Here is a 12,649-nt window from a genome sequence, read left to right as displayed (position 1 = left end):
ATATCCTGTATTGTCAGCTTTCCTTGTTTTACAAACTGAATTTATCAGTTTGTTTCATTGTTCAATAAAGGTCATGAATCAGATGAGAATCCCCTTTTCTCTCATACATATTAGTTGCAGAGCTGTAGTTACAGGACCCCTGGTGATCCGTCTCCATCTTTCTTGCTAGTGCCTGCTTCCTCTTCTGGAAGGAAAGATTCAAGTTCGGTGACAGTGTGCACCCTCTCTTCATGTATATGGTCTCCTTCCACTGATCTTGAGCTGCAAGTTCAAGTCCTGCTGAACACGTATAAATTAGTTCATTTTCAACTTATCCTGGAAGGCCAAAGTGAATACAAGAAAATGGCCATAGTGGGTCAGACCAACGGTCCATCTAGCCCAGTGATCCATCTGGCAGTCAGAGGCTTAGCCATCTTGGTTAATAGCCATTGATAGACCTATCCTCAATGAACTTACTTCATTCTTTTTTGCTTTTGGCATTCAAAACATCCCCAGGCAATGAGTTCTAAAGGTTGACTTTGTGTTGTGTGAAGTACTACCTTTTGTTTGTTTTAAACTTGCTGTCTATTAATTTCATCAGGTGACCCCTCGTTCCTGTGTTCGTTATTTACCCCTTCACATAACACCTTCCTTATTCACTTTCTCCACACCATTCATGACTTTGTGGACCTCTATCATAGCCGCCCTTCGTCGTCTCTTTGCCAAGCTGAACAAGTCCCAACCTCTTTACTCTGTCCTCACATGGAAGCTGTGCCATTCACCTAATCATTTTTTGTTGACCTTCTCTGTACCTTTTCCAGTTCTCATGTATCTATTTTGAGATGGGGGAATCAGAACTGCACACAGTATTCAAAGTGGGGGCATACCATAGATCTATATAGTGACATTATGATATTTTCTCTCTTATTATCTATCCCTTTCCTAATGGTTCCGAACATTCTGTTAGCTCTTTTGACTGCTGCTGCACATTGAACAGATGTTTTCAGAGTACTATCTAGAATGACTCAAAGATCTCTTTCTGGAGTGGTAACAGCTAATTGAGACCCCATCATTTTGTATGTATAGTTGAGATTATGTTTTCTAGTGTGCATTACTTTGCACTTATCAACGCAATTTCATCTACCATTGTATTGTCCAATCACCCATTTTAGTGAAATCCCTTTATGACGCTTCACAGCCTACTTTAGACTTAACTATCTTGAATAATTTTGTATAGCCTGCAAACTTTGTCACCTCACTGTTCACCCCTTTTTTTAGATCATTTATGAATGTTAAGCAGCACTGATTCCAGTATCGATCCTCTCTACCTCTACCACTGTGGAAACTGACCATTATTTCCTACCCTTTGTTTCCTGACTCTTAACAGTTACTGATCCATGAGAGGACTTTCCCTCTTATTCCATAACTCCTTACTTTGCTTATGAGCCTTTGGGGTGGGACCTCGTCAATGGCTTTCTGAAAGTCGATGTACACTATATAAACTGAATTACCCTTCTCCTCATGTTTGGCCCTCCTCAAGGAATTCTAACAGATTCTAACAAAAGTCATGTTGATTCTTCCCCCAACAAATCATGTTCATCTATGTGTCTGATAATTCTGATAGAAACTATGGTAAAGAACAATTTGCCTGGTACTAAAGTTAGGCTTACTGGCCTGTAAGTGCCAGGATCACCTCTGGAGCCTTAAAAAAAAAAAAATCAGCATTAGCTACCCTCCAGTCATCTGGAACAGAGGCTGATTTAAAGTGATAGGTTACATACCACAGTTAGTAGTCCTGCAATTTCATACCTGAGTTCCTTCAGAGCTCTTGGGTGAAACCCATTTGGTTCTGGTGACTTATTACTGTTTAATTTATCAATTTGTTCCAAAACCTCCTCTATTGACATCTCAGTCTGGGACAGTTCCTCATATATCACCTAAAAGGAATGGCTCAGGTATGGGAATCTCCCTCACCTTCTCTACAGCGAAGACCAATGCAAAGAGTTCATTTAGCTTCTCAGCAATGGCCTTGTCTTTCTGGAATGCTCCTTTAGCAACTCGATTGTCCAGCGGCCCCCTCTGATTGTTTGGCAGGCTTCCTGCTTCTGATGTGCTTACATTTTTTTGCTGTTAATTTTTGTCTCCTTTGCTAGGTGCTCTTCAAATTCCTTTTCAGCCTGCCTAATTATGCTCTTACACTTGATTTGCTAGAGTTTATGTTCCTTTCTATTTTTCCCAGTAGGATTTGACTTCCAATTTTTAAAGAATGCCTTTTTGCCTCTACCAATCTCTTTTACTTTGTTTAGCCATGATGGCTTTTTTTTGCCCCCTTAGTATTTCTTTTCATTTGGGGTATACTTTCACTTTGAGCCTCTATTACAGTGTTTTTAAAATGTTTCCATGCAGCTTGCACGCATTTCACTCTTGTGACTGTTCCTTTTAATTTCTGTTCAACTAGCATAAGCTTCCTCATTTTTGTGTAGTTCCCCCTTTTAACATTAAATGCTACTGTGGTGTGCTTCTTTGGTATCTTCCCCCCCCGCCCCCCGCAAGGATGTTAAATTTAATGACATTATGGTAGCTATTACCAAGCAGTTCAACTATATTCACCTCTTGGACCAAATCCTATGCGCCACTTAGTATGAAATAAAAAATTGCCTCTCCCCTTGTAGGTTCCAGGACTAGATGCTCCAAGAAGCAGTCATTAATGATGTCTAGAAATTTTATCTCTGCATCCCTTCCTGAAGTGTTGTATACCCAGTCAATATGAGGATGAATTATTATTATGTTTTCTGCTTTTGTAGCCTCTCTAATCTCCCTGAGCATTTCACAATCACCATCACCATCCTGGTCAAGTGGTTGGTAGTATATTCCTACTCCTATATTCTTATTGTTCAACCATGAAATGTCTAGTCATAGAGATTGTATGGTACAGTTTACCTCATTCAAGATTTTTAGCTATATTTGACTCTATGCTTTCTTTTACATATAGTGTCACTCCCCTACCAGCACAACCTACTCAATCATTGCTATATATTTTGTACCCTGGCATTACCGTGTCCCATTGATTATCATTGTTCCACCAAGTTTCTATGATGCCTAGTATATCAATAGCCTCATTTAATTGCAGGCCCTCAAGTTCACCCTTCTTAGTATTTCGACTTCTAGCAGTTGTATACAAGCACTTATAAAATGTGTCAATATTTAATTGTCTGCCTTCATGTGATGTACTTGAATGGGACTCTTTCATCTGACTGTTTCGCTTCAGCTCCTACCTGTGCTTTTAACCTTTCCTAGGATACGGAGAACTGCCATTAATAGATCCTCCCCTAAAGGATGTTTCTGTCCAAACCAAGTGCTTCTCCGCAGCTTTCCCCCTGCTCTTAGTTTAAAAACTCCTTAGTGACCTTTTAAATTGTACATGCCAGCAATCGGGTTCTGTTTGGTTTAGGCGGAGCCCATCCTTCCTGTATAGGCTTCTCCTTTCCCAAAAGGTTCCCCAGTTCCTAATGAACCTAAAACCCTCCTCCCTCCACCATTGTGTCATCCACTTATTGAGATCCTGCAGTTCTGCCTAACTGATCCTGTGTGTGGAACTAGAAGCATTTCAGTGACTGCTACCATGGAGGTCCTGGACTTTAATCTTACCGAGCAACCTAAATTAGGCCTCCAGGACCTCTCTCCTATCTTTCCCCATGTCACTGGTATGTAAATATACCATGACCACGAACTCCTCACCAGCACAGCAATAAGTCTGTCTAGATGTCTCAGGAGATCTGCAACCTTCTCACCTGATAGGTAATTCACCATGCGGTTCTTCCTGTCATAACAAATCCAATTATCTATATTTCTAATAATCAAATCCCCCATCACTATTATTTGTCTCTTCCAAATAAGTGGTAATAAGAGGTATTCTCAGGGCAAGAAGATACCATAACATCTGGAAGCAGGGTCTCAACTATAGGATCGTTTCCCTTAGCTTCACTTTCGTCCTCCTCAGTAGCACTGACGCCATCAGACTCAGGGTGGGACCATTCTACTGTGCCTGGAAAGTCTCGTCTATGTATCTTGGTCTCACTTAGCTGCTCCAGTTCAGCCATGGTGACCCAATAGCCTGTAACTGGTCTCAGACAGTCATGAGCTGATTGCACTGAATGCACATATACACCACTGCCCACAAGGCAGTGGTATCTGGGGATTTCAGAAACGCAAGTCTCTGCAGATCCGCTGCCAGTTCAGGTGCAGTTTCTTCTTTTCCTCTCCTTCTAGCTTTTAGCTGTACCCTGTCCAGTTCAGATTGATGGCTAGCTCCAAACCACATGTCAAGGGCTTGTACCTGGTCTGGATAAACTCAGTCTCTTTTCAGTGGGTAAATTCTGCAGTACAATCACAGCTGGGCCACCCACATTGGCTTCTTGTTAACATCCCTTTCTGTTTTTCTTCCCAGGCATTCAGTTGAGCTATAATGTTAAATTGAACCAAATAACCCTTACAGGGAGACAGTGGTCTTTTGTATTATTTGAGCTGGAACAACCCATCCTCTTCCCTCTGTGGGTTACAAACAGAGTAGAAAACTATTGTTAAGTGTCCAGTCTTACCGAAGTCCTCTGGCTGGTTCCATTCCTCACCCAGGTAGTTGCTTTCCCCTGTAGTCTGTGACCTTTCCTTCTGGAGCTAAATTTTCAGCAACTTAAGTCTTTGCTGCAGCTCATCTCTGTTGGCGAGCTCCAGGTTGACTAAAGCTTGTTTAGTCTTCCGTCTTTCATGGAGGAACTTCTAGTGTCCAGCAGTCAGATTGTTGGCCACCTTGTCAATTCATTTTACTATTCCAGCCTGGGAGTTTTGAAGTTGAGTTTCCCCATCTATTCAAACACTTTGTAGTTGCTGCTCTAACAGAGATTTGACCTCTCCGTGCAAGTCAATCCTTAGCTCTTTCTGGGAAGGCTCTAGATGCTGCTTTAGTTCCTTTTGGGACACCTCCAGTTCCTGTTTTAATTCCTTTTAGTTTTAATTCCTGCTGGCTATTTTTGATTACTGTAATCACCTCCATTACTTGTTCCTAAAAGGTATATGCAGTCACCACACACTCCTAGTGGCCCAGGGTGATACTACAGGTGTGCCCTCACCTTAATTTTCTCAAGTGGAACAGCAATAGATTCACTTTAAACATCCAGAGCAAGAAGACACCAACATATGTTCATACAATACCATAAACCCTTTTAAAATTACACTTCAAGACAGGAATCATTGTAACAAACAATTCTTCAGGACTCTGGACCAGGCTTCCAAACTTACACCCAAGTCCACACCCAAGTCTCTGACTCAGTAGGTTCATCTCCTGGTATCTGCCAGAACAACTATCTTGCCCCACTGCACTCTACCTGACTTCTCTTCTCCTCTCCACCCTAATGTCCTGTTCCTATTCACCTCCAGGGCGGGATCAAGTTCTCCTTGATTAGAGCTGTTCTGCAGGTTGTAGGGTCCAGCCTGACCTTTAAAGGGGTAGTACCTTTTTTTTTTTTTAAACCTATTACATTCTTTCACAGTTCCATTTTGGTTCAATAGGAATCCCAGCTTACAGTCTCTCTCCTTGGACACTCGAGCCTACTCTCCCACTAGTAAAAAGAAAAGGAGTACTTGTGGCACCTTAGAGACTAACCAATTTATTTGAGCATAAGCTTTCGTGAGCTACAGCTCACTTCATCGGATGCATACTGTGGAAAGTGTAGAAGATCTTTTTATATACACACAAAGCATGAAAAAATACCTCTTCCCACCCCAGTCTCCTGCTGGTAATAGCTTATCTAAAGTGATCACTCTCCTTACAATGTGTATGATAACCTGGATTTGTGTTGGAAATGGCCCAACTTGATTATCATACACATTGTAAGGAGAGTGATCACTTTAGATAAGCTATTACCAGTAGGACAGTGGGGTGGGAGGAGGTATTTTTTCATGACTTGTGTGTATACAAAAAGATCTTCTACACTTTCCACAGTATGCATCCGATGAAGTGAGCTGTAGCTCACGAAAGCTTATGCTCAAATAAATTGGTTAGTCTCTAAGGTGCCACAAGTACTCCTTTTCTTTTTGCGAATACAGACTAACACGGCTGTTACTCTGAAATCTCCCACTAGTGTTACCCATTTTCAATCTCAGCAGCTAGCCACAATTCAGGGTCCAGAAATGTTCCAATTGGAAGCAGAAACTGATGATGGAGTCTGCTTTTTTCTTTGATTTATTTTCCTTTTTTATTTTTATTTTTACAAGAAATGTACAGACCCGTTTCTCCAAATGCAGGACGAATCAAAGGCAAAAAGAGTAGTTTCTTAGTTAATAGGCCCAAGCTTAGGGGTATGGAACGGCTTCCATATGAGGAGAGTTTAATAAGACTGGGACTTTTCAGCTTGGAAAAGAGATGACTAAGGGGGGATATGATAGAGGTCTATGAAATCATGAGTGGTGTGGAGAAAGTAAATAAGGAAGTGTTATTTACTCCTTCTTATAACATGAGGACTAGGAATCACCAAATGAAATTAATAGGAAGCAGGTTTAAAACAAACAAAAGCAAGTATTGACTATCACAGGGTTCAAAAAAGAACTAGATAAGTTCATGGAGGATAGGTCCATCAATGGCTATTAGCCAGCATGGGCAAGGATGGTGTCCCTAGCCTCTGTTTGCCAGAAGCTGGGAATGGGCAACAGGGGATGGATCACTTGATGATTACCTGTTCTGTTCCTTCCCTCCGGGGCACCTGGCTTTGGCCACTGTCGGAAGTCAGGATACTGGGCTAGATGGACCTTTGGTCTGACCCAGTATGGCCGTTCTTATGCTTCTTTTCAGCCCGCCCCAACCCAGAACCTCTCTCTAGGTTTTTCTTAGAGTCACACTTTGCTTACAGGCTTCTGCTTGGATTTTTTTTTCAGGCTGTTTCTGTCTCTCCCTCTCTGGTTCTCTGTTCTGCTTTCCATGCACCCTTTTTCATACCCAAAACATTACTCACAATACTCAGAGGGAAAAAAAAAACAACTAACAAACAAACACCCTCCACCCACATAGCCCAAAACTCCTGGGCAGGTTTACATAACCTTTTTTTGTCGTATATGGGGGGTTGTGATGAATTTCTCCGTATGGTTATGTTAATTGACTTTAGCAAACCTTTTGACACGGTCTCCCACAGTATTCTTGCCAGCAAGTTAAAGAAGTATGGGCTGGATCAATGGACTATAAGGTGGCTAGAAAGCTAACTAGATAGTCCGGCTCAACGGGTAGTGATCATTGGCTCCATGTCTAGTTGGCAGCCGGTATCAAGTGGAGTGCCCCAAGGGTCGGTCCTCGGGCTGGTTTTGTTCAATATCTTCATTAATGATCTAGAGGATAGTGTGGATTGCACCGTCAGCAAGTTTGCCAATGACACTAAACTGGGAGGAGTGGTAGATATGGAGGAGGGTAGGGATAGGATACAGAGGGACCTAGACAAATTAGAGGATTGGGCCAAAAGAAATCTGATGAGGTTCAATAAGGACAAGTGCAGAGTCCTGCACTTAGGACGGAAGAATCCCATGCACCGCTACAGACTAGGGACCGAATGGCTAGGCAGCAGTTCTGCAGAAAAGGACCGAGGGGTGACAGTGGACGAGAAGCTGGATATGAGTCAACAGTGTGCCGTTGTTGCCAAGAAGGCCAATGGCATTTTGGGGTGTATAAGTAGGGGCATTGCCTGCAGATCGAGGGACGTGATCGTTCCCTTCTATTTGACATTGGTGAGGCCTCATCTGGAGTACTGTGCCCAGTTTTGGGCCCCATCCTATAAGAAGAACGTGGAAAAATTGGAAAACGTCCAGCGGAGGGCAACAAAAATGATTAGGGGACTGGAACACATAATTTATGAGGAGAGGCTGAGGGAACTGGGATTGTTTAGTCTGCGGAAGAGAAGAATGAGGGGGGATTTGATAGCTGCTTTCAACTACCTGAAAGGGGGGTTCCAAAGAGGATGGATCTAGACTGTTCTCAGTGGTAGCAGATGACAGAACGAGGAGTAATGGTCTCAAGTTGCAGTGGGGGAGGTTTAGGTTGGATATTAGGAAAAACTTTTTCACTAGGAGGGTGGTGAAACACTGGAATGGGTTACCTAGGGAGGTGGTGGAATCTCCTTCCTTAGAAGTTTTTAAGGTCAGGCTTGACAAAGCCCTGGCTGGGATGATTTAATTGGGGATTGGTCCTGCTTTGAGCAGGGGGTTGGACTGGATGACCTCCTGAGGCCCCTTCCAATCCTGATATTCTATGATTCTATGAATTGAGGGGTGCATTCCTACCTATCAATCTCAACCAGGTTTTAACTCAACCCATACCAAAGTTTCACCTACCTCATAACAATATCTTATTGGCACACAAGCTGTGCTATACAAGTGGTGCCAAACTATAAAAAAAAGAGATAAACCCCTGCCTGTCAGAAACAGGCATAATAGCCCAGATCCTCAGAGGTATTTAAGCAAGTAACTCATATTGCAACCAATTAATAAATGGAAGTTAGGTGCCTAAGTACTTTTGTGGATCTAAGCCAAAATTTGCTCCCTCCTTTGGAGGTTTATATCCTGTGCCCATTTGTTGTAACAGTCCATTCCTGACTCAGTAACAGGTGGCTGCATAGTGCAATTGCATCTTTGCTGTTTCTCTCCTTTTTCTCAGGTCCAGGGAAAGTTTTAGGCTTTTTGTTTGTTTGTTTGTCATGCTTCTTGATTAAACGACTTGGCTGCGGGAAACATTTTCTTGCACTCTCTTGTATTTCACACACGGGAGGAGAGAGTGCCTCTCTGCGTCAACCTCTCTTTTAAGATTGCACGATTGCTCCTTTCTGGGTTTGGGCTGGCTTGGGTCTGCCTGTTTCCACCTCTAGCTTAAGGTCACGGCTGGTTCTGTGTCTGGTGAGCGGCTGCTGTCGAGATGCGCTTGGCATCGCGCTCAGATCATCTGCCGCCGCTGGGTGAGGCTTCCACGCCGGGACGTGTAGCAGCTGGTGGTGGCTAGGCGCCTTTCGTGCTTAGAGTCGTGCTGCGGCTTTGGGTGTCCATCGAGCACCCAGTCTAGACGGTCGGTGAGCTGCTGGTTCCTCACCCGGGGCTCGGAGCGGCCGGAGGGACATAATATGCTGCAGGGAAGGGGGCCGGTGGCTGCTAGGGTGGCGCCACCCGCAGCCGGGCTCTTTGCCCCCACAGTTGAGGGGGAGGGGGCGCGACGCGGCCGGGGCTGGCGGAGGGGGTGACACCGGCCACGCGCACGGAGCGCGGCTCGAGGACTACGGGGACTCCCCGGCTCTTGGTGAGACCGCGCGGCCCCTTTAAGTGGCCGGTGAGCGGCTGACGGATGGGATCACGTGCCCCGCGGCTGGAGCCGGAACCCGGCCGGGCTGGGAAGCTCGAGACAGCAGTGAGGCTGCGGAGCTCGCTCTCGCTCCTCCCGCCGTGTCGCGCGCCGCCGGGCTCTGGAGCCCTAGCTCGCGGCGGGAGCTCGCCGCGATCCCCTGCCCGGGGCGGCGTTCCTCACTCCCCCCCCCGCCCCCGCTTCTCTCGCCGGCCCCCGGAGGATGGAGCTGTTCCAAGCCAAGGATCACTACATCCTGCAGCGCGGGGAGCTGGCGCTCTGGTGCAGCCGGAGGGACGGTACCCTGCAGCTGCGACCCGGTAAGTCAGGCGCCGGCGCTCGGCGGCTTTTGGAGGGGAGCGTCTCCCGCCGCCGGGGGCAGGCGGGCAGGGCTGGGGACAGGTGGGGTGCGCTCGTCCGCCTGAGGGCGGGGGTGAGGAGACGGGCAGAGCCAGCCGGGGGCGGGCAGTGGGAGGACATGGCCGACAGACGGCTCAGGCTAGGGCACGGGGTAGGCAGGTTGGGGAGCGAGACGGGGGTGGCGGATCCCTTGGGGGCGGGACGAGCAGGGGGTGACGAGGGGGGTGGCGGACCCGCTGGGGAGGGGCGGGTGGGGTGGTGAGTGGTATGGCTGGGGAGGAGAAGGGTGGGTGGGGCAAGCGGGGTGTGTGTGACCGGGGGGGGGGATGGCGGTATGGCGGGGGGGGGCAAGCGGGGTGTGTGTGACCGGGGGGGGATGGCGGTATGGCGGGGGGGGGCAAGCGGGGTGTGTGTGACCGGGGGGGGGTATGGCGGGGGGGGGGCAAGCGGGGTGTGTGTGACCGGGGGGGGGTATGGCGGGGGGGGGGCAAGCGGGGTGTGTGTGACCGGGGGGGGGGTATGGCGGGGGGGCAAGCGGGGTGTGTGTGACCGGGGGGGGGATGGCGGGGGGGGCAAGCGGGGTGTGTGTGACCGGGGGGGGGGGGATGGCGGTATGGCGGGGGGGGCAAGCGGGGTGTGTGTGACCGGGGGGGGGGGGGATGGCGGTATGGCGGGGGGGGCAAGCGGGGTGTGTGTGACCGGGGGGGGGATGGCGGTATGGCGGGGGGGGGGCAAGCGGGGTGTGTGTGACCGGGGGGGGGATGGCGGTATGGCGGGGGGGGGCAAGCGGGGTGTGTGTGACCGGGGGGGGGGGATGGCGGTATGGCGGGGGCAGGCCGAGCGGGGTGTGACAAGGAGGACCTGCTGGGGAATGGGGGCAGGGTGGTGAGTGGGGGAGGGGGTGACGAGGAGGATGGTGGACCCGCTGGGGGCGGGGCAGGCTGGAGAGCGGGGCTGGGGTGTGGACCCGCTGGCGGGGCAGGTAGGGTGGGGGTGATAAGAGGAAAGGCAGCCCTGCAGGGGAGCAGGATAGCGAGTGTGGGTGATGGGGACGTTGGCAGACCTGCTGCAGGGGCAGATGGGGTGGCGAGTGGGGGTTATGGGGAGGTGCTTGAGGATGGCAGACCCACTTGGGCCCATGCAGGTTGGGGGTGATGACTACAAAGGGGGTAGCTGATCCACTGGGGTAGGCTCGTGAGTGTGGAGGTGATGAGGAGGATGACAGACCCACTGGAGGCAGGCAGGCAGGCTGGAGTGGGTGGAGAGGTTACAGAGGATGGCAGGAGACCCATTCAGGCAGGCTGCTGAGTGCTTACAGGGTGAGGATGAGAATCTTGAAATCTTTGAGGCACTAATAAACACAGAGGTGGTGCTAGCCCATTGGGGGCCCTAAGTAGGAATATCCCCCCCCCCTCAGAACACATAATGAAAAGTGAATAGGGGGTCCCCTTGACCTGCCCTAAGAAATTGCTTAGTCTGTTTATGCCTAGCACTGGCTTTGGATAAACATGAGTTTTCATTCCTTCTTTCTTTTGCAGCCTGGCAATGCTGTAGGGATCATGTTATTCCTTACTCCTGAAGCAGTAGGGTTGTGATGGTTTACTACCCCTGCTTAGCAAAACATAACCCAATATTTACAGTCACCTTTCCTCATTATGTTGCTACAGTCACCTTTCCTCATTATGTTGCTGCAGCCAGCTGTCTGAATCCAAACACCATGAGGGGAGCTGGTTATACAGCCCTGTACATGGGAGTCTGGGATGTGTGTGGTTGTAGGTATGGGCATGTAGTCCTCTGCTGATTGCCCCGTGAAGTGGGGGCTTTGTCATCTGGTCATTAGAAAGTGGGACTTATGCTGAAATGGCTGTGTGGTTGTTGACAGTCTCTACAACCTATTTTTTATTCTTGTACTGATGAAGGATTATACATCAAGGATATATCTCATTCCAGTGGTGAATTTCTTAATGCTTCCTGCTGGTGATAGGAATTGGCTTCAGTCAGGTTTTGCTGTTGATAAATTGTTGAGGCTGCTACTCTAATAATGGTTTTAGAGAATTACAGTCATTCACAAAATATAGAACAAGACAGAACACTTGTCCCTGTGTATATAATTTAGTATAGGCAGGGTAAAACATCATGCATCAGTTCAGACAGATGATAGTCTAAATCAGTTTAAAAGCAGTCTTTGTTTTCCTGTGAATTTTTCCCCCCTGTAAAGATAAACTGGAAGTGTGACTGCCAGCTGTTTATAGATTGTGTTCTCTCTTTATATTGTATGTGTGCCATTGAAATAGACTGGTGTATGATTCCTGTCCCTCTTGGACCATCCTGAAAATGAGGAAGGCCATCTTGTGTGACTAACAGTGTGCAAAATAAATGGTTCTTTGCTATTGATCTTAATACAGGCTGGTTATCTGGCACATTATCTCTTACATAGGGTAAACAATTCCCTCTCCCTTCTCCTGAGTTTCTTTTTGTGAGCAATCAGGCAGGTTTGTACTTTTGTGCATGTTGTTCTCATCAGACTCACTTCTGTGATGACTAAGTCTGTTTTGAAGCAAGTACCAACTTTTTGTGTGTCACTTAATCATATTCAAAGATATAGTCCAAAAAAGTAAAGAAACGTAGGATTATAAACGAGGACTCAGATTCAAATACTGAGAAAAGAAAAATAAAACAAAGGAAGAAATTGCAACACCCCTTTTCCCCAGCAATAGGGTAGTCATTTTGGATATTACTAAATACGGTACTATTCTAAGTAGTAACCTTCTACCCTTGAGTAATAGACATAGGCTTAAAATTAAGGAAATATTTGATGCTGACTAGTTTGTAGTATGGTATAAATACTTCGGCTACTTTAAGATAGCTGGGATATTTCACTGAAGAGTGTGGCAGCTGTTAATGGACTCTAGCTGTATCCCAGTCTTACTACCTATACCTGTCTAAAAT

General features: G+C 47.1%; 1 protein-coding gene across 1 annotated transcript in view; it reads left to right on the top strand.

Moving 5' to 3' along the window:
* Positions 1-9,528: 9,528 nt before the first annotated feature.
* INPP5F (inositol polyphosphate-5-phosphatase F) overlaps positions 9,529-12,649 on the top strand; it is a 103,978-nt gene continuing 100,857 nt past the window's right edge. Inside the window, exon 1 of the mRNA XM_074959242.1 lies at positions 9,529-9,660. Within this exon, the coding sequence (XP_074815343.1) occupies positions 9,564-9,660 (97 nt within the window). The 5' untranslated portion in view covers positions 9,529-9,563. The remainder of the gene's footprint in view (positions 9,661-12,649) is intronic.

The sequence above is a fragment of the Natator depressus genome, chromosome 7, assembly GCF_965152275.1.
Source record: "Natator depressus isolate rNatDep1 chromosome 7, rNatDep2.hap1, whole genome shotgun sequence".
NCBI classification, from domain to species: domain Eukaryota; kingdom Metazoa; phylum Chordata; order Testudines; family Cheloniidae; genus Natator; species Natator depressus.
Note: the sequence above shows the minus strand (reverse complement) of the source record. Positions and strands in the feature narration are given on the sequence as shown.